Source organism: Diceros bicornis, chromosome 9 (genome assembly GCF_020826845.1).
Source record: "Diceros bicornis minor isolate mBicDic1 chromosome 9, mDicBic1.mat.cur, whole genome shotgun sequence".
NCBI lineage: Eukaryota > Metazoa > Chordata > Mammalia > Perissodactyla > Rhinocerotidae > Diceros > Diceros bicornis.
Genome location: NC_080748.1, coordinates 58,620,167 through 58,643,844, shown reverse-complemented (window position 1 = coordinate 58,643,844; position 23,678 = coordinate 58,620,167). Strand labels below are relative to the sequence as shown.

Genomic DNA, 23,678 nt, shown 5'->3' with positions numbered 1-23,678 from the left:
TAGACAAAAAAACAGAGAAGGACTTAGAATTCAAGAACTAGAGAATCCAAGATAGCAAGTGATGGAGAAAAAAGTCTCAGTATGACAGCTGTACACCAGGCTTAGAGAACAAACAGTACAGACAGAAACAGGAGGATGAGGGGCTCTAGGAAGAATGTCTTCAAAGAACAAAATAAATGAATTAATAATTATCCAATGCATTTGACCATGCAAAAAATATAACTGAAAAGCAAATTTTGAAAAATCACCAGAGGATATGCAAAGAATTAACAACAGATACATAGAAAAATAAAGAAATATTAGGCAACTCCATGAAAAATTTAAGACGTTATACAAAATATACCACTTGCCTCAGTAATGAACAATATTTTCATAGTCATAAAACGTAAATACTAATTACTGATTTAACCGAAAATTAGGTGCTTTTCATACATTTAATCCTCACAATAATTCTATGAGGTAGGTATCGGCACTATCCATACTTTACAGACGAGGAAGCTATGGCACAGAGAGGTTAACTAATTAGCCCATAGTTACACTGCTTGTAAGTGAGGAGCCAGGATTTGGAAGCCAGATGAGACTACAGAGGTCATGATCTGGGAAGGGAAAGCAAGTCATGTAAGAAAGCAAAGTAAAATTAATAAACCAACAAGGAGCTGAATATACATATAAGTCAAAAATAGATTTAAACAAACAAAGTAGCTAAAAGAGTTAAAGATTGTTTTCTTTTGAGGAGAAAGTCTTGGAAGACAAAGTGGACAAGAAGACTGTTTCTCATTACTTGTATTTTGGTACTCCAACTTTTCAAACTGTATTAATACCTGTATTATTTTGATTTTAAGAAACATGTTGGACAAAGAAAACATGTCTACAAGCTGAACTCAGCCCAGTGAACAAATACTGAGTTAAGGCCTCTGGATGATCAGCTGAGTTCACTTATTAGCCAGCTGACTACCAGACTCATGCTATACTATCCGTGCTCCCCATGTCTGGTATCACCACCAATGAAAGAAAGTTAACTATAATGAAAGTTCTATTTTCCAGGATCTTTGATATATTTTAACTCAGGTGATATGTTTACAAGTAATAAAATAAAATCTGTCCTCCAAGCTTTGCTGCATAACCTTGAGCAGATCCTCCCTCAATCTTCTATAAAATGAGAAGGCTAAAGAAAATGATCACTAACTACTTCCACAACATCTGGAAACAGTTTATTTTTCTTCGTTCCATAGGCAGACCAAATAACCTAACCGTGGTTAGCTATCTTGCAAATGCAAGCCACCAGTCAGATGAGGAATTATGTAAAAATACCCAAAATCATCTAAACAGATTACTTGGCACTATTCTAAAAGCCAAGTACATACTCGGCACTATTCTAAAAGCCAAGTACATACCCTAATTATGAATATGAACATGGTATAGGCTAGGCAATACATTGTTACTTTTACATAACAGAACTCTGGAAAACTGTTCACTTTATAAATAAAAGATAACATACCAGTAATCTCATGCATACACTTGAAATCATTCAGAAAAGGCATTCATTTATTTCTTCAATAAGTATTTATTATGCACCTATAATGGGCCCAGAACTACAGTACATACTATTATAAACAAGAAGATCTAAGCCCTACTTCCCATTGAGTTTACAAAATACAGACCATGGAATAAGGACTATAATAGGGGTAAGGGCACAGGTTAAAAGAACACAGAGAACTTGGTAGTAAAGGGTTGCAAATGCAGGTGGTGGGAGGCAGAGGGTGAGGGAAGGTTTTCTGGAGATAAGAACAAAAAAACAGATTTAAATAAAGAAAAGAAATTAGTCCTGGAGGAAGGAGGAGGGAAAAAAAGAAAAGGGGAATAATATGTTCAAAAGCCAGAAGGCAAGAGAGAGCATGGTTTGAAGTGGTGGCTGGAGAGGGGTAGGGCAAGAGAATAAAAGTATTATAGTTCAAAATATGGCTCATGTGCGGTAACAAATAAACCAGGTAAGCAGAGGCTCATGTTGTTTTCTAAAGGTTACAAACAAAAACTTAAAAGGGTCTCAAGTGTTACTTTAAGACCTTTCTCTTTTTGGGGAAATCACACAAAAAGTCATACTGATATAAATGAAAGTTCTACCCAAGTGAGAACAAATCATCTATAAAAACTGTCACTATTGCATTTCTTCAGTCCAACATCCAAAAGGCTACAAGTCCTAAGAGCCTCAAAATTAATAAAGAGGTAAAACCATCCAGTTTATTTCCTTATTCTCAAAGCCTCTGCCAAACAGCACAATTTCTTTACATAATATAATGGGTAATTCTGGAGAAATATCATAGACAAACTAAATCACACCACATTCCTCAACTTTTACAATATTAAACTGCTCATGTTCAAACAAATCTTAAAAGTAAGCAAGCCAAAATAATCTGACAGTAAATCTCAGACTACTGCAGCATTTCCCAACTTGCATTTGGCACGTCTTCAACAAGAATTTTACCCACACCTTAATTCCAGCTAAGTGATCAAACTTTTGGAAGAAACCATAACAACATGGCATGAAAACATAAAGGATGATTTACAATCACATGGTAGGTAGGTTAGCCTTAATTACAATGACTTTTTCAGTAAATTTACACTTAATAAACGTCAGCAGAATATATTCCATAGTTACTTAAACTTATGTCAGGCCTACATACACAGACTATATATAAAATTCTAAAATAATATATTATTAATACACATACAATCAGATAATGTTTTAGAATGAAGGTCTGATATTAAGGAAAGAATAAAAAAGAAAAGTCACTAAGTAATCAATATAAAACAGACGATGAAAATCAAAGCAATACCCACAACTCCACAGTTAATGAAGGTACTAAGAAGGGCCCCTGCGTATGGCTTCATGGATTACTTACTGAACAACTCTAGGGGACACCATTCATATATATATGTAGAGACAGAGAGAGAGACTAAGCAATATATGTTAAGCTGGAAGGTAAAGCAAGAACACATACACGCACACACACAAAACATCAACCTTAGAGAGGCCCAAGTCTCAGTAGCAACGAAAAAAAAGCAAATATAAAAATTAGGGGCCGGCCCAGAGGCGTAGCGGTTAAGTTTGCGTGCTCCACTTCAGCGACCCAGGGCTCGCAGGTGCGGATTCCGGGCACAGACCTACACACCTCATCAAGCCATGCTGTGGCTGCGTCCCATATACAAAACAGAGGAAGATGGGCACAGATGTTAGCTCAGGGCTAATCTTCCTCAGCAAAAAGAGGAAGACTGGCAACGATCTTAGCTCAGGGCCAATCTTCCTCACCAAAAAAAAAAAAAAAAACTAGAATAAAATAACATAGGAAAGTTTTTAAGTCTAGGGAATTGGGCTTGAGCTAGCACCAGTCATTCATTCATTCTTATCAAATACTTCCTAAGTGCCTACTACACGTCAGGTACCGAAAGACACAGCAGTGAACAAAACAGACAAAAATCCCTGTCCTCATAAAGCTTACAATCTGGGGGAAGGGGGGAGGTAGGAATTAAATAAGCAAATATTTGGAATATTAGTTGGTGATAAGTACCATGGAAACAACTGAAACAGGGAGTGGGGCCAGGGAGTATTGTGAAGGGGGTGTAGTGATTTTAAATAGGATGGTCAAGAACGGCCTCAATGAGGTGGCCACTCCAACAGAATGAAGATTCTACCAGACACGAGAAACTTGTCTTTGCCATTCTCACAGGGAATTTTAACTCTATTCCACTACCCATTCATCTCCACCCTCATTCTTAGTGACAGACTAGGTGCCTGCCTGATTAACAAGTACAAGTAAGTGATGCAAAACAACTTGACCACATTCCTAAGGGTTTATTTCAAGACTGGGTGACAACAAAAAATTAATTTGTCAGTAGCATCCTGCAAAAGGCCCAAGTTTCAGAACTGCATGAGGTACATTCCTATATCACCTACAGCAGGGTGGGCAAATTACAGCCAGTAGGCCAAATCCAGCCTACTGTCTGTTTTTGCAAATAAGGTTTTCTTGGAACACAGCTACATTAAATTTGTTTACATATTGAGTATGGATAATTTTGCGCTATTATGGCAGATCTGAGTAGTTGTGGCAGAGACCACATAGCCTAGAAAGTCTAAAATATTTACTATCTGGCCCTTTACAGAACAAGTTGGCTGGTCTAGATCATCACTACCACTGCTCCCACAGTGAGACTACTTTCACAGCTACCTTCATGAGCACATGACAAGTGTAGGTACCAGGAACCCCACTTCGGGAGGGCCCCATACTTGGGGTTTAATGCTCTATGATCACTGTCTTGGAATTCTTAATAACTTTATCTTTGAATCTGAGTTTTATAAGTGAACTCCAATGGGACAATAAACCACGCGCCAGGGGCTTGGAACCTCAGCTCCTAAGCAGTTTGCCTCCCCAGGAGGGATTCTCTATCAGTTAAACTCCCTGGCTCAGCTCAACCTCCCCGTGCTCAGCCCGAGACTAGAGGTATGGCAAGGTGGTGGCCATCTCCATTCCAGGCTGGCATCACACGATACATTCACAGGCAAACCAGCAGGGTCTCTTGCCTATCACCAATCAGGAATCGAGCAAGTCCTGGCATGTAAGTTGCGATCTCTTGTGCTTCGTCTGTGTGCTGTGGGTGGATACAGTTGCGGGAAGAGTGCGGGAAGGGGACACTGGCTTCCCTGCCCCAGGCGAGGGCCCCACATTTTCATGTGGCATTGGGCCTTGCAAATGATGTAGCTGGACCTGACTGCTTTCACGAAAAAAAATTACAAAATTGTTTTTTAAATTTTAAATTTACATAAACAGAGGTTATAAATGAGAGTTCCATTCTTCTATCAAATTCAGCATAAAATTTGTTTCTATGTTTTGTCCCATTCCTCTCTGAGCCATTCCCCCTTCCTCTTGCTCTAGCCACACAGTTTTCTTCACATTTCTTAAACCAACAAATTCATTTCCACCACAAGCCATTATCACAACTGAAATACTCATCAACTAGAACATTTCAATCAAGTCTCAGCCTGAGTGTCACACCTTCAGAATGGATGGAGTTCCCTAATTATTCTGATTTCAATCAACTGAGGGGTAAAACCGACTGGCGTGGCATATGGTCTCCAAAGATAGCCACCATCAATCTCTTCCCATCATGTATGTGCATGCCTCTCCCTCATTGAGAGATGGAGTTTATTTCCTCTCCTTTTGAATCTGGGCTGGACTTATGACTGCTTTAACCAGTAGAATGCAGCAGAAATGACATCCTGGACTTCTAAGGCCAAGCCGTAAGAGGAATGGCAGCTTCCTCTTCCTTCTATGATGTGAGTAGCCAAGGGTACATGAAGAGCGCACACAGAGGAGAACTGAAATGATCCAGTCAATAGTCCCAGCTGAGCTCCCAGTCAACAGTCAGCTTCAAGTGAGTGAGCCATCTTAGATGTTCCAACTCAATCAAGCCCCAAAATGGCTGCAGCTCCAGCTAACATCACAAGGAGCAGAAGAACTGCTCTACTGATCAGAGTCAACCCACAGAATCCTGAAACATAATAAAATGCTTGTGTTTGGAGCAGTTTGTCACAAAGCAATATAAAATTAAAACACCAAGATTGAATACTAAACCCATCACAGCTGGGCCTATTATTTAACCTCTTTACGTCTTATTTTTCCTCATCTGCAAAACGAGGATCATGACATTATCTATTTCACAGAAGTGTTCTAAGGAATAAGTGTGCTCATATGTGTAAAGCACTGAGCCGAGTTCTCAGCATATTCCTGACATAACGCAAAATCATTATTGTTCTATTATTGCTATTTTAGTATTGATAAAATGTATTATTTATTCCATTAACCTACTTCATTTTCTTCAAACCACCTACTACTATCTGAAATTATGCTTACTTATTTATCTGCCTCTCCTCCACCAAAGTATGAGCCATGAGACAAAAACCTAACTGTCTTGCTCACCAGCACCTAAAACAGAATTTGGCAGAGATACTTCATAAATTATTATTTAATGAATAAATGAGTTATAGGCATTTGTTTTATAGTTAATCAATAATGATATCTAAAAACTGCTCCCATACCTTATCTTAAGCACGAATCTGACAAGAGGCACTCAAAATAAAGCATATAAACTATATATAACATGGTATTTTCATGATATAATTCCAATGTATTTACTTGTTACTATACAAATATTACACCATTACTAGATCACGTACGGCTCAAACATGCCTAACTGATAGCTAATATCTGATTCAGCATCATTATGGTGTGCTAAAGTAGTTTACACATTCGTACAATTTTTTTAAAAAATGAGCTGCACTTAATGCAATCAACGACACACTTAAGTTAATATCACTACATGCAAAGAAATAGCCAGAGAAACTTTAATCTGAGGTCCGTTCAAAAATAAATTACCCTAGAGGAGGATTGGCAATAGATGTTAGCTCAGTGCCGGTCTTCCTCAGCAAAAAGAGGAGGATTAGCACGGATGTTAGCTCAGGGCTGATCTCCCTCACAAAAAAAAAAAAAAAAAAAAAAAAAATCACCCTAGGGGCCGGCCCGGTGGCGCACCAGTTAAGCGCGCACACTTCACTTCGGCGGCCCGGGGTTCACAGGTTTAGGTCCCAGGCGCGCACCGATGCGTCGCTTGTTAAGCCATGTTGTGGCGGTGTCCCATATAAAGTAGAGGAAGACGGGCTCGGATGCTAGCCCAGGGCCAATCTTCCTCAGTAAAAAAGAGGAGGATTGGCATCAGATGTTAGCTCAAGACTGGTGTTGCTCAGAAAAAAAACAAATTACCCTAGCAACACAAATTAACATAATACTAGTCTTCAAGCTGTGGAAACTTGGTATAAAACACATTTGAGTGTGAATTTCCTCAACTACAGTTTTTTAAAAGTTTAAAACCTATTTTAAAGGTGAAATAAATATCAGACATTCACACAACCCTGAAGCACCTCTGAGGAAAAGCACCAGTCTAGAAGGTAGAGAGACACACAAAAACATAATTCAGTATAACAAGTTCTCTAATACTGTGATTCTCAACTTTTCCTCTGCCTTGATGTAGATGACAGATGCAAGAAACTCGGCCTGCCTCCCTCTTGCAATTATAGTTTCATAGGAGTTTTTACATCTAAGAACAGGATTTTATGAGGCAAACAAACCAGAAGGGTGTGATACAGAACTTCAGATGAGAAATAAACACATGTAAAGTCAGGGAAGTAAAAGAGAATACATTACAGCTGAAGAACTAATAATAAGTAGGTCCTGCTGAACTCCTACAGTTAGTGCATAAAAATTAAGTGGGAGGATTGCTAAAGTATGGCACTGTGCAAGTACAAGAAGGTCCATTCAAGGAACCTGAACGTTAAGAACAGAAACTTATACTTTAAAAATCCAATAAACCCACTAGAAAAGCTGAAATTAAAAAGACTGACAACACTAAAATTTTGGCAAAGTGGTAGAGCAACCAAAACTTTCATACATTGTTGGTGGAAGGGTAAAATGGTGCAACTACTTTTGAAAAAAGTCTGGTGGTTTCCTATAAAATTAAACATACACCTACTCTATTACCCAGTAATTCCACCCAAGAGAAATGACAACACATGTCCACAAAAAGATCTGTACAAGAATATTCCTAACAGCTTTACCCATTAACAGCCAAAAACTGGAAACAATCCAAATGTTGATCAACAGAGCAATGGACAAATGAACTGTAGTATATTCATACAATTTATACAACGAAATACTATTTAGTAATAAAAAGGGATGAGCTACTGATATACACAATAACATGGGTCAATCTCCAAAACTTCTTGCAGAGTGAAAGAAGCTTTGCCCACTATACGCTGTATAATTCTAAAATAGGCAAAACTAATTCAAAGTGAAAAAAAAAAACAGAATAACCATCACCTAGGTGGTAGGAATCGACAGGGAACGGTCATGAGGGAACTTTCTAGGGTGAGAGTAATGTTCTCTATCAGGGTTCAGTAAACTTTTTCTGTAGAAGGCAGAACAGTAAGTATTTCAGGCTTTGTGGGCTCTGCCTCAAATACTCAATTCTGCCAGTGTAAATGAACAGGCAGGGCTGTTATACAACAAAACTTTATTTACAAAAACAGGAGCTGGAACATAGTTTGCCGATCCCTGCTCTATAGTTTGAAAGTAGTTTGGGTCACACACAGGTGTACAGATTTGTAAACTCATCCAATAGGCCATGTACAACCTGTACATTTCATTTTATGTCAATTTTACCCCAAAGAAAAAGAACTATAAAGAAATACTGAACTCTAGACTAATGATAAGCATGCAGTTTGCAATGAGGTACATTAATATCTGCAACTTACTTTGGGAGCATCAAAAAAGAAGATGGCTTAACAGATATAGCATAACATGAATATATAACAAACTGTTGCTAACTGTAGACCCTACAGTCGGTATACGGTATATGGGGGTTAACCATACAATTCTTTCAACTTTTCTATATATTTGGAAGTTTTAATATTAAACGTGGGAGGATGGGGAACTCAATAAGAGGCCACTGCAGATTTCTGAGCAAAGAGATGAAAATCAAATTTATATTCTACAAATACGGCTCATGCAGTGCAAACAACAGACTGAAGGAAGGTCAGATAAAGGAAGAAAGTAGTAAGTAGGCTATTACAGTAGTCCATGCCATAGGAAGCATAAACATTTAAAAAGTAAGTACAAAATGAGTTCATGAACAAAAGAAAAGTCAGAGAAGTAAAGAGTGGAAAGCTTCTTCGTATCAGGAATAAAGAAGGAATTTCAAGGAGAAAGTTCACAATGTCAATGTAACAGAAATCAAGCAAGACAAGAACTGAAAAGTATCTATCAGATTAAGCAATGGACAACCTTGATGATGTCAGAGGGGTGTGGTAAGAATGTAAACCAGATAAAGAATATTGATAAATTCAAAGGAAACAAACAAGTGAAGATCAAAGGAACTGAGCTAGGCCAAGAAAAGAAGGCAACAACCAGAGAGCAACATAAGGTAAAACACTGCAGTACTTCTTTAAAATGGAAAACAAAAGTAAATGACTGCCACTAAAAATCACGATAGATTATCTCATCCAGAACGTGTACTATTGGGTAAGGCAGTCTGTCACGGGCTTGAGTGTCCCTGCACATTCTTGCTGAGTGTGACAGTCTGCAAAACTTATCCATTTCCTGATACTGCGTGGATTCTTGTCAAAAGTCACATTGGCAACAAAGAAGGTCAAGGTTACCACAGCAGGCAGCTGCCGTCCCAGGGAGAGGTGAACTAGCTTGTTTGTCGTTTGCTGCTTGCTAAAAAAGTACTGGACCCTTGGTCCTGAGTTCCTCAGCTGTGACCCACTACTGCATCCATCTAGACCCATCACCCTCATGGGACCTGGTTGCAAGGAAAATCTACACAAATATACTGAAGTTCACGCAGTTTCCCGTCCCTTGAGTAATAACACCATTTGTTTCTGACCAGGGAGCCTCCTGTTTTCTGCCAGCAACCATGAAACATTAAAAGACTAACTTATCAGCTTGTAAATATGGTAAAAATCAAATCTTAACACTTTTCACAGTTCTTGACACGGACAACAAAGACTAGTTGAGATTCATATTGCTAAATAATACAAGAGACACAAAGGTGGTGACCAGCAAAAATTAAAATATATATAATATTTTATGATTTACCTTATGTTATTCATAATAATATTTATCACGTAACAGTCCCTATACCATATCTTCTTCATATATTACATTGTATAATTCTTATAATAATCCTAAGGAGGTAGGTGCTAATATGAGGAAACTGAAGCTTCAAGATGTTCAGTAACTAAGCCAAGGGCTCACAAACTGTAAACAGCACAACCTAAATATAAGCCCAGATGACTTTAAAACATGTAGTTTTTTTAACCATAAATAGTCAACCTCCTTCCCAGCTGATTTATCAAGGAAAATTCTAATTCTCCAGACACAAGAGCTAAGCATCTAGATCTTTGCAGTATGAATACTTCATTATGTTCATGCAAAAATATTTTGGAAATGTCAAGATAATCTTAAAATTTTTCTTTAAAAACCTGTGGTTAAGGTTTAGGAAGAGCTAGGTTAAACAAATCCAAACCACAGTCTTTACTGCAGAATTTCTCAGGGTTTTAATACACACGTGTATGTTTTAATATGCTAATATATGTTATAAATTCTCTAAGACGATCTATTATCCACATTCTGGAATACAGTTTGGGAAACTACTGCTACAATCAACAGTGCCAATTTAACGTGTACACAGAATACCTTTGAAATCTTAGTAGTCAGCTTGGTACAGGTACATAATCCTCTCAAATAGCAAACATCAAAGTTAGAATGTGGCCTAATGCTCCAAGCCAAGTTAACTTACTTCATAGTTTGGCAACATTGCTCATTTCCTACCAAACAAAACTGAATTTCCCATAACACAATGAAACTACATATTATACCTGGCTTTTTCTGAAATTAGAAGGGTAACTGTCAAGGCTTTTTGTATCTCTACGTTGTTATCCACTGCTTTACTTAACAAAATTCAGACCCTTTTAACAATGGAAAGGAAGAAGAGACAAAAACAGTTTCCACATAAAACTTGTGCCTTGAGTAACGGTAGTAAGCCATTCTGATGGTCCTAGGCATTACAGCTAACTTTTTAATATGAAAAGCTAAATTTTAACACTAATAAGTGATAAATTAACATCACATACCATCACACCCCTAAGCATACTTGCCTGTTTCCTACTTAGTCATCTCTTAACATTCAACAACTGAAATTGTTCATTGCTCAAGTTTATTAATCATTCCAGAGTTTTCAAAAAAACTAAGCTAAAACTAAGCAGCCACACAACAATTGTGTTCACCGTATCAGCCAGAGCTGCAGAGTGGTCTCTAGCTAAATAGTCCACTGGAAACCAATTCAGCTGCTTCTCTGGCATATACCTAGATATAGTTATTGATCAGGCCATTCTCAACAAAACCAAGAGTTACACTACACAGATGAAATTACTGTGTAATTATACAGTAACAGGAATTAAAATCCAAATGTAAACTGTGCTAAGATTCTCAAACCTTTGCCTCACAAGGAAAACAAATTGATGTCCTACCTACTTAGAGGGAGTAGAATCTTTAGAAGGACTGATTTTTGCCCTCTGCTCTGAAGCAATGCCTTCACCCATTCAAAGTCTATGTAGGACACATCTACAGTTTGGAAAGAAAAAAAAAAGGCAATAAAATATGATATTGTCCACTTATTTTGAGAGGCATTGAAAAGAAAAAATATCTTAAAACTGAGAGAGCAAATTTCAATATTTTGGTGTGAGAAACTTTAAAAAATAATAATTAAGTTATCTTAGCTAGTCATAACTACTGAAAGCAAATGTGACAATTAAGAAATTATTTTAAGGCACAGCTACATCAGGTAAAAAATGGTTTGAGTAGTAACTTGTGTATGAGAACATGGTTGATTCTGATAAGCAAAGAGAAAGACTTTAAATCAGCTGATGTCATTAAGGGAAACAAATAGGAACAGGAAGAAAAGAGATTAGAAAAAAAACAAGTCCCGCTGGTAACAGGATTCAATATTTACCCACTGCATTTTATTTTTGCTAATATTTTCGAAAATAAGAATACCTTTAAAAAAAATCAAACCACCAAAAGTGTATATACACTGATAACTTGAAAAACGCCTTCCAAACTGGCAGCAATGATATTTTCCAAACTATTCTGAAAATAGTGACAAATTTTCAGAATATGGGTCATTTGGAGGTTTTAGAGGATGTAAACCAGATGAAATGGAAGGATCACGAGCTTTTATCTTAGAAAAATGCAAAATTACATACACTGGGATTTCATGTTTCAGTAGCCTTCATATTTGTCAAAATGCACTTATTAAGAGAAATTCTTAGTTCACAACTCTCACACATGCAAACAGATTTGAAAGGTGAAATCTGCACTAACACATCTACATCTGTAAAATTTCATATAGTACTATTAATTACACCACCAGTGCTCATATTGTTTTTCTCCTCTCCTTCAGTAAACTGGTTAAACTAAATTACCATCACAAAGTTTACAGAATACGCTACCTCGCTGCGACAAAACAGTCAACTATTGCTGAATCCACTTTTTAAACACGGTTTACAGCAGCAACCTCCAATGACACCACCAGAATTAACACTAGAGGAAAAAATATATCAGAAAAATTGATACTGAAAAAATAGAGGGACACTTTTCACTCATTTCAACACACAAAGGTTTATATGGTTAAACTGGAAAACCTTGCATTTAATGAAAAGTCATTTCTCAAACAAAATTAGCATGTTTTCTAGTAAAACTTTCTGTTTCCCCTCTCGCTTAAAACGTGGGGATAGAAAAAATAGTCACTTTTAATACTAACAAAACGAAAAAAGACAAAACGACAAGGTTAACGAGCTGAGGGACAAGATCAGCACCACGACTCCTCTCCATAGCTGCACAATTTTTAAACCCACATTTTTTAACCAAATCTAGGTCCCACCCTACAAAGTGCTTACATCTCCTTCCACCCACCCACTCCATTTATGACGGCGATCACGTTCCCAGCAGGTATGTGAACTCTACACCATTTCCAGAAGACAATCCACTGGAATGTCTCTTAATGTCCCTGGGTCAGGGGATAAGGAAATGATCGAGAACGTGAGAAATAAAACAGACATAAGTTTTAAGGGGGGGTGGAGGAAAGTGTCTTACAGCGGGGTACAGGGTGCGAGTGAGAGGTGAGGAGCTAGGAGGAGACTTGGGTTGACAGACAAGGGTCTCGAAGGAGTCAGAGGCAGGATTCACAGAAGGGTGAAGGAAGGTCCCTCCAGAAGGGCCAAACAAAAATTCGCCAGCACGTCCCCTCCGGGAACAATCTGAGGAAAGGGACCCTCGGGCCACGGTGGGAGGCAGTCCCGGGGTCCCTGGCGGCGCTGGAGGCCGGGGCGGGCCCAGGAACTCACCACCTGGTAGCGGCCAGTCCCCGGCTGGTGATGGTCCATCCTGCCCGGCTCGGGATTCGGCTTCCGAGCGAGTGATTCCCCGCAGCGCTTAGCCCCCTCGGCCACCCCCGAAGACGACGCCGTCGCCAAAGAGCCGCTTCCGCTTCTGTTTCTACCGCCGCGGTCGCCGGGCCGGGCCGCTTCACTTCCTCTCGCTCCCGCAGAAGCCGCGGAGACCTCCGCGTCGACCGCGACTCGGTGGAGAAGCTCCGGGGCGCCGCGCGCGCTACTGAGCATGCTCGGTACGGTTGCGCATGCTCGCTGGGTCCTCCGGCGGCCCATTCGCGTTGTGAGGTGGGGGTTAGACTGGGTGGGAGGGGATGGAAAAGTAAGACAAATCTGGGAGTGCTGTGTAGGTTGTCAGCCTGTCTGGCGTGGGCGGTGGCAAAAAGAGCGGAAAAAAAATATCACCGTCCTTGATTGGTCTTTTCTATTGGACGGGTTTGGCGCAGGGACAGGCGGTGCGCAATAACACCACGCAGAGACTGATGTCGAGGAGGGAGGGGACGCATTCATAGGACACCTGAGGACAGGTCACCTATTTACCCAGCATTCGTGCTCTGACTCCCCGAGGCTAGGACAATGCGGGGAGATCCGTCTCTAGGACATTCCTAAAACGCTCATTCAAAATCATTAGTGATTTAAGGGATATCTTTTTAAATATTTTTTGTCCCCCTCTTGATAGTAAGAGATTTAAGAACCCAACAGGGACTCATAAGCCGTACTCATATACCTCGTCAAGAAAAGAGGCCTGTAGAGCCCTAGGTTACTGAAAAGATACAAGAAAATAATGAAATAAGATAGGGCTATTTTGTGATCATACTCACATCAATAATTCCGAAGGGTTTAACAGTAAAGAATCACTTGGTATGCAGCATTGTAGGACTAGCTCAGGGTCTGGTTAACCACACATGACCTACTATGTGTATCTCCATAAGGCACGAAGCATGTTTCTCTAGCGAGTAGAAGAGTATAATGGGGCAGCATAAAATACCTTTTAACCCAAAGACCTGCTTTCTACACCGCGAAAACTATGATCCCACATGATCTGGCCCAGCTATCTTTTTTCCTTTACTTCTTTCCTGAATTGCCAAAGGAGATTCCTAGAATGAAGAAGTCCACTAGATGAACTTGATCAGCTAGTTAAAATAGCAAAGATACAATAACAACAGAACTCATTGAGAGATAATCAACTAAAATATTTAAGCCTTCCTGATAGTTTTATTCAAAGCGTTGATCAGTTCTTCCTGGTTTGCCATCTTGACACATCTACTGGTAGAGAGTATTAATAGGCTAACATAGGCTAACAATAAGTGGCAATCATATCATCATACTTAAATTTCTTAAAACTTGCTTTCTTTTGATCTAACTTAATGTATGTTAGATCCTAAGAGCTCACCCTCACAATTTCACCCCAAATGGTACCACCTTTCAGTGATCAAAACAGCCAGTGTCAGCAAAATGAAATTAGACTCCTACATCACTTATGTTCTATAAGTTCATTTAGAACTTAATTTTATATGCGCTTGCCTTTTCATTAATCATTTATATGTCCATTTGTTTTTCAAATAGACTGCTGCTCAGGGCAGAGGCCCTTTTTTACACCTAGCACACCCAGAACAGTACTGAGAACATAATAGTGAAAACCAAAGACCTAATCAAAAGCAGACATCCTGAATCCTGTTGGAATAACAGATTCTTTCCATTTTACCCTCCTCCCAAGTTTTGTGAACATGTTGCTAGTCTAGAGAGTAGGTGACAAAATTCAACAGGAAAGTGTTTTTTCAGTGAAGAAGAAGAGAAAGAAGGGAAAGAGAAGTAGAATAACAGCTAACAAGTGTTGAGCCCTTCCCAAGCCAGGGACTGCATGCATGATATCATTTCATCCTCACAACAACTCCACGATGTAGGCATGACTGTAATCCCGTTTAATAAGTCAGGAAACTAAGGCACTGAGAGGTTCAGGAACTTATCCAAAGCTAAATCACTAGTAAGTGGTGCAAGACTCCAGAGCCTGCACTATATTAAGTACTGCGCTATTATACCCGCCCCCACCTCAAAAAAAGCGCTTGTTTCTTTCTGTCCACCACTACTGTGGAACTTGTGCAGAAGACGAAAAAAAGTGGTGTATCACAAAGAGCCAATCTGACTTTTTTAAATCTCATCTTCTTGATCTATATGAAATAAATGATTCTTTCTCATCATCTCCAGAAGGGCCATTCTGAGGTCCTTTTGCCCATTGCACAACTAAGCCAGTGTGACCTGTAACAGGCCATCACAGGCAGAGGCCCTGAGTTGTCCCACTAGGAGCAACTTATTTGGGATGAAATGGAAGTAACAATATTCTGAAATGGGAGTAACAATATCATTTTAGACACCTTAAGCAACATCTGATATTTTCAATCCCTAATCTTTTGGTAGCGACAACTCTAGTTACCTAAGGAATTGGTAGCTATAAACAACCTCAGTGGATTTTAGAATTTTAGGGCACTTCACTAACACCTCTTGTTCTGGCCTAATCAATTTTCATCTCCAAATACACAGCCACCCAAAATTTTACTAGTGCCACACTGCGCACTTCAGTACTAGGTTCCCAGATTCCCTCTGAAGAAAGCACACTCTGCCCGGCTGCAAGGAGTGTGATTAACCCACAACCTCCAACTGTTAGTTTCATTGGGGTTTCCTTCAGCTTTCAACCTGAGGTCATGCTATTTTCAGGGTGGCACCAGGCCGTTGACTAAACAAGGCAGTGGTACAGGTCTAGCCACTTTTGCCTAACACTGGACCCCTTTAAGGGGCAATCTTTGCTTCAGAGCTCCCTGCTGAACTGGCAGAGACTTTATCAGCTCTGCAGTATTTTGTGACAACTCTCCCTGCCCAATCTTTTTTCCTTTCACAGATATTAACTCCCCAATAAATGTCTTGCACTCATAACTTCCTATCAGTATCTGCTTCCTAGAGAACCTGACCTGGACAAGTACCAAGATATAAAGTGATAGAACATTGTTAATATTATCAAAGTTGTGTTAAGGGGCCGGCTGGTGGTGCAGTGGTTAAGTTTGCACGCTCCACTTCCGCGGCCCGGGGTTTGCGGGTTCAGATCCTGGGCACAGACCTACACACCATCAAGCCATGATGTGGCGGCATCCCACATACAAAATAGAGGGAGATGGGCAGAGATGTGAGCTTAGGGCCCATCTTCCTCACCAAAAAAAAAAAAAATTGTGTTAAATGACTACAGCTATCCTTTCATATGATTGATGTTTCATCTCCAGAATAACCCTCAGTACCCTCCATTGTTGTCATTTTCTCATGTGGACTTAATGTACCTACAGCCTTCCCACTAAGAATAACTTTGATGTTATTCTGTACAGTGATGCTGTCAAGTCATGGAACCCCTTTTCCTGGGACATACTTCCCTTTGGGAATCCCTCCTACCTTCCCAGAAGCAGAGCCATTCCCTCCAGAGGTAAACTGATGTCTTATCATCCTCCATATTCTCCTCTTACTTCTAACCAGGTATGTTAAACTGCATATACATGTGCCAGGATTTTTTGTTGAGATTCCCGCCAGTTAAAGAGCAATAGACATACCATTGCCTGCAAATGGCCATCTACACTGGCCTAAATCACAGGGGGGCAATGCTCCAAATTTTACGTACTTCTTCAGTGATTTTTAGTTTTTTTATCACTTCCTCTACAACATACAACTACTCCTTTAGTAGCTACTGATGGTTAGTGTGACCATGGATCCTAATAGTTAATTGCGTTTGGAATATGTATGATTTTGTATATTTATCTAGAGAATGATTGAATACAGGTAAAAATACATTCTCTATCTGAAGATTTCTATCTCTACCTAATAAGAAATTCAACAACCATTATTTTCTGTACATTAAATTCTAAAGTAGATTTTAGAAAATACAAGAAATATTGTTTGTTGTTTTAGTGAATGAAAATAAGCATTGTTATTATCCCAAGGTTTATCTCTATGACCATGTATGTGGATCTTTTAAACAGTTTGTAGGCTTCAACCTCAATTTAGCTTCACATAGTGTTCCTCATTTAACTGATTCTGAGATTCCCATGATCTGTTCAGCTCTATAATTTTAGAGAGGAAGCCTTCTAAAGTGAGCAATTTGACAATCAGGTATCTACTTCCTTTCCCTCTCTTTATTCTTGTCTAGTATGTTGGAAGAATCTAAAATACAGCTAATGGTTTTTATCAGTCAGGGTTCAACCAAAGAAACAGAACCAATAGAAGATATATATTAAGAGATTTATTGCAAGGAATTGGCTTCTGCTGTTGTGGGGGCTGGCTAGGCAAGTCCAAAATCCATAGCACAGGCCACTGGAACTCTAATTTTATTTGTTTGTTTATTTTTCCCCCAAAGCCCCAGTAGACAGTTGTATGTCATAGTTGCACATCCTTCTAGTTGCTGTATGTGGGATGCGGCCTCAGCATGGCCGGAGAAGCGGTGCTTCGGTGTGCACCCGGGATCCGAACCCAGGCCGCCAGCAGTGGAGCTGCGCACTCAACCGGTAAGCCATGGGGCCGGCCCGGCCACTAGAACTCTAAAAAGAGTTCTAGTATCTAGTAGCTTCTGTATCCAGGCAAAATTTCTTCTTCCTCAAGGAAGCCTCAATTCTGCTCTTAAGGGCTTTCAATGGATTGAATCAGGCCCACCCAGATTATAGAGGATAATCTCCTTTACTTAAAGTCAACTGATTTTGTACTTTAGTCATATCTATAAGATACCTTCACAGCAAATCCTAAATTACTGTTTAATTGAATAATTGGGACTATAGCCTAACCAAATTGACGCAGAAAACTATCACACGTTTATTTAAATACTACAAGCTGAAATTGTCTCTATATAATAAAGAATAAAGAAAGAAAGGGAAACAGAAGAGAGAAAGGGAGGAAGTACCAAAGAATTAGCTTAGCGATTAAAATAAATTTCCATATTAAGTGTTTCCTACTGGATTTATTTTATATATGTACTGTTATATACGGAGGCATCACCAGGCAACAATTAGGAAAGATTTGAATTCTGATAAGCTGCGTCTCAGTCCTAACAATATCTTTATTTAGCATTTTCATTTTTCCTTTGGTTGTGAGCAACAAATGTGAGCAAATCAACAGAAGTTTTGCCTTAGGGATTACATATTTTAAATTGGGCCAAGTCATAAGTTATTAAAATGGTCTTTGCTTTACCTTGAGTTCAGAAGGCTGTTCTTTGACCATACTAAAGCAGGACTTTAGATGTTGTTATTTGTCTCCTTTTTTCTCTGCAAGCCTGATAATCACTTTCATCATAGAAGAGCAGGGCTGGCACTGAGTATATTGCCTATTATGACAGGTTTCTTTTGACTGACTCATGTATGATGATCGTGTAAGAAAACAAACACTATGTGTGTGCATGTGGGTGTGGGTGTTTATATAAAATACTAAGAGAGAAAGATGTCTTCTGCATGTCAAGGTTTTCTTAACATGTTCAAGATCCTTTGCTCTCTTCTTCCATAACGGGAACCAGGCCTCATTTGTTAAACAGTCTGATGTCAGAATGCTACTTCACCATTAACAACATAGTACAACATTAACAAGGTCACTATATAATAAAGTTGCCTGATCTCAGTACTGAGGATAAAGGCCATTCAATATCCGAAGAGACAAAGTGATGACAGTAATCAGACAGAGTGACTTACCAGATGCTGCCTTTGCAGAACTAAGAAGAAATTCATACCCATCTCCTGGCCTTAAGATTCAAATAGGCAAAAACCAATGGCCTGACAGAGCCAAAGTAAGCCAAGATAATGAAAAATGGGAGTTCCTTTTATATCTGGCAGTTATATCCTAGAATAAATAAAATATTTATACTGTATCCCACTTCACTTGTCAATAATATGAAATGTCTGTAAATTCTGCTTCTGAAGAATGATCCCTGAAAAATCTGGCATGATTTCCCCAATAATGGTAAAGACGTCAAGCTCAAGTCTTCTTCTTTATCCAGTGTCTTAGTCTCTTTGGGCTGCTGTAACAAAATACCACAGATTGGGTGGCTTATAAACAACAAAAATTTATTTCTCACAGTTCTAGAGGCTGGAAGTCCAGCCAGCATGTTTGGGTTCTAGTGAGGACCCTCTTCGAGGTTTCAGATTGCCAACTTCTCATTATTTCCTCACATGGCAGAAGAGGCCATGAGGTGGTTTCTCTAGGGACTCTTTTATAAGGGCACTAATCCCACTCATGAGGGCTCCACCTCTGGATCTAATCCCCTCCCAAAGACCTCACCTCCTAATACTATCAACTTGAGCATTAGATTTTCAACATTTGAATTTTGGGGGAACACAAACATTCAGACTACAGCATCCAGATACTGATTTTTAAACGCAAAAGCATCAATGTTACAAATATACACATGCACACATAAATATAGCACATAGAGTAGAAAATCAAATTTAATTTTTTTTGTTTAAATGGGACAGATTATTTAGCTCACTATAGGCCCCTGAAATTTCTTTAAAACTCAGTTGTCTGAAAAAGAGAGAAATGTATGTTTTCATGGAGCCATACCATGAAACTTTAGCATTTGTGGGGAACTTCCGGATCACCCATCCCAACACCTTCATTCTGAAGATGTGGAAACTGAGGCTCAGAGAGTAACTGCAGACTTAGAGTGATATCTGTGAAACTACCACTCCACTTCCAGCTTGGTTCAAATATGTTTAACTCATAAAACAATCCAAAATACTCTCTGACTGTTCCCACAGCATCCAACAAGAAATAGCCCCCCAAAAGAGTACTAACAAAAATAAAAAATATAGAACTTCAACACATCATGAACTCAACACATCAAAATTTCTTTTGGAAAAAACACTGTAGTCAAATGTATTGCCACCAAAAAGGATAAATTTTAAGATAGTTACTAATCCTCTCAGAGGTTGCTGCTTTGTGACAAGTAAAACATATACTTTTTAAAATACGATAAATGGGCCCTCCAAAAATATAGTCTTTGAAAATATGGTAGGTACCTAACATTAGTTGTACGCCTGCAAGCTTAAAAACCAGGCAATCGCAACCCCATACATACATGTCCATTCATGTAAGGTTGGGAAATAAGATGACCTAAATACATAAAGTGAACGGGATGCTACTTCTCTTAGCCCAGCCCCCACCCCTTGACCATGGGATGTTACCAAGATTTCTGACATGATACAGCTACACATACAATACAGTACCCCCTCGCTATATGTGACCATTTAAATTTAAATTAACAATATTAAAAATTTGGTTCCTCAGTGACACTAGCCACAAGTATTTAGTGGTTACCATGTTTGACAGTGCAGATAAGAAACATTTGCATCATCACAGAAAGTTCCATTGGACATCACTGCTTAAGCAAAGATTCTCTTACTATTCACTTTAAATTACCCTCCTTGTTTTACTTCCTGAATTATCTGCATAATTTTCTAATAGCTTTGGTCTCAACTATGCCATATCTTAGCAATGTGGCTCTTGAGCAAGTCACTTAACCTGCTGAGCTGGTTTGCTCATCTTTAATATCAGAATACTAATTCCTTCCCTGTCTGTCTCATAGGTTGTTGTGAAACTCAAATGAAAATGTAGCCATACAAATATAAAGTATTATTATCCCTGGAGGCCCTTTCATTCATTTTTAGTGACTGCCAGGAAAAAAAGTGATGTTTAACGCCTTTTACACTTAAAACGTGGAATAAATATTATAATTTAGGGAAGATGGAGACTACCTAAAAGAACACAGAAGCTGGTTAGGTATCTCAACTTGGCCACATCATATTTTTTCTAAGCCAAGTGACTGGGCTTATACTCTACATAATGTGTCTTCATAAAATAAGTAATAGACTCCAACGTGTGTAACCGCAGAAAATACGTCAGCTGTTTATCCAGGAGTAAAACTACTCCATGGTATATTTGTCAATCCAGGAGTAAAACTGCTCCATGGTATATTTGTCAATCCTTATAATTATGGTAATAATAACTAACATTTATGGAATACTGCCAGCCATTTTACTAAGTGCTTCATATATATTATCTTACTGTATTTCACAACAAACATACAGAGTAAGTACTACTGTTATTATCATTTTATATGTCAGGAAACTGAGACTGAGGCTTAAGAAATTTACCAAGGGTCACAAAGCAAGTGAGGGAAAGGGGATTTGCTGGATTTTTTTTTTTTTTACTTTAACAACTGTTTATTGAAATATATATATGCACAGGAAAGTATGCAATTCATAAGTGTACACCTCAAAGATTTTTAATAAACTGAACAAACCCATGCAACCAGCACCCATATTAATAAATAGAGTATTTCTGGAACCCTGGAAAACCCCTTGCCCCACTTCCTGCCTCTACACCCATATGAAGAGTAACCATAATCCTGACTGTAACACCATAAATTAGTTTTGACTAATTTATAGTTTTGACTTTATATACATGGAATCATATTATATGTACTCGAATCTGATTCTTTTGCTTAACTTTACATCTGTAAGATTTATTCATACTGTTGAGTGTAAAAAAATTGTAGTTACTTCATTTTTGTTTCTATATAGTATTCCATTGCATGAATATACCATACTTTATTTACAGCTGATGGACATTTGAGTTGTTTCTAGTTTGGGGCTTGCATTAGTTTCCTAGGGCAGTCGTAATAAAGTATCACAAACTGAGTGGCTTAAGCAACAGAAATTTATTATCTCACAGTTTTGGAGGTTAGAAATCTGAGAACAAGTGTCAGCAGGGTTGGTTCCTTTGGAGGGAAGTGAGGAAGAATCTGTCTCTGCAAAGACCCTATTTCCAAATAAGATCACAGTCTGAGATATTGGTGGTTAGGACTTCAACATATGAATTTGGGTGGGAGGAGACATACAGTTGAACCCATAATGGGACTATTATGAACAATACTGCTAAGAATATTCTTACACTTGTTTTGGTGAATATATATACTCATTTCTGATGAGTATATTCCTACAAATGGACACGCTGGATTATAGAGTATGTATACGTTCTGCTTTCACAGATGCTGCCAAACAGTTTTCCAAAATGGTTATACCAGTTTTCCCTCGTCTCATCAATGTATGAGAATTCTAGTTGAACCACAGCTTCACAAACATTGGTGTTGTCTGTCTTTTTTATTTCAGCCATTGTGATGGGAATGTTGTTGTCTCTCATTGTGATTTCAATTTGGATTTCCTTAATGATTAATAAAGTTGAACTCCTTTCCATATCTTTATTGACCATCAGAAGATCATCTTTGTTGATCTGTTCATTTGCCTATTTTTCTATTGAATTGCCTGCATTTGTCTTGGATTTACAACAACTCATGATTTTTCCAGAAATAATGGGTCCTTTATCGTATATACATATATGTAACTGTTCACTATTCTTGGTGTTAGGAACCAGGCTTCAGGCAAGTGGACAGATGTAGGTGATTTGCTTCACTTTTTGCCTCCTTTTCTTATGCGTGTGTTTAAAATGTCAAAGGTAGAGGGGGGAAAATCATACTTTGAAATAGGGACACGAGGATAAATTAAATGGGGGCAGAACTATCCAACAACATCTGGTCTATTTCAAATTTTTCTTTTTTTCTTTTTTATTTTATAATTTTTATTTATTTAATTTTTTCCCCCAAAGCCCCCGTAGATAGTTGTATGTCATAGCTGCACATCCTTCTAGTTGCTGTATGTGGGACGCGGCCTCAGCATGGCCGGAGAAGTGGTGCGTCGGTGAGCGCCCAGGATCCGAACCCGGGCCACCAGCGGCGGAGCGCGCGCACTTAACTGCCAAGCCACGGGGCAGCCCTCAAATTTTTCTTTTTAATCTGACCTTTAGTTTCAGAGAGTGAGAGTGTACATGTTTGTCCGCGTGAGTGTCAGACTATCTATCTCTCTGTCTATTCTGTTCAATGTTCCCTTCAAAAGGCTTTAGCCATTTGGCCTGCTCACCTCTCTTTTTTAGAGCTTTTTGTCTAGTCTTCCTTCCTCTGCCTTCAAGCACTGGCTGCAAAGAAGCGTAGGATGTGTCCACTGTAAGTACCTAACATGAGACCTTGCACAAAGTAGGCCCTTGTTATCGATTTGTTGACTATAGTTGATTGAAGCCTCCATTTCATTGCTATGCAATAGATGCATGGCATCCATTCATAGGAGCTGTCTTATTTTTAAAAAATTTTTAATATCAACAAAGAAACCTTCCAAGAGGTAACAAAAATACCAAACTTTGTAAATGAGGTTTAGGAAATCTCTAATAGTTCTCCATGAAATTTCCCCTGATTTTCTCTAAGTATAAATAGAACTAGAGCCGACCACTTAAATGGCATCTCACTGATGATCTCCTTCCCACTTTCATTTATTATTACAGATAGAGTCTCTTATGCTCCTCAACCCTGTATTGGTTCTATAACGGGCTAGAACTCTACTAAAGAGTTTTCATGAGTTACTTTTTATTGTGGTAAAATATACATAACAGAAAATTTACCATTTTAACTATTTTTAAGTGTACAGTTCAGTGGCATTAATACATTCACATTGTTGTGCAACCATCACCACCATTTATGTCCAGAAATTTTTCATCATCCCAAACT

General features: G+C 38.7%; 1 protein-coding gene across 1 annotated transcript in view; it reads right to left on the bottom strand.

Moving 5' to 3' along the window:
• The window catches only part of NDFIP2 (Nedd4 family interacting protein 2), a 64,483-nt gene extending 51,135 nt beyond the window's left edge, over nt 1–13,348 (bottom strand). Inside the window, exon 1 of the mRNA XM_058548364.1 lies at nt 13,013–13,348. Coding sequence (XP_058404347.1) covers nt 13,013–13,333 — 321 coding nt within the window. The 5' untranslated portion in view covers nt 13,334–13,348. The remainder of the gene's footprint in view (nt 1–13,012) is intronic.
• Between the last annotated feature and the right edge of the window lie 10,330 nt (nt 13,349–23,678).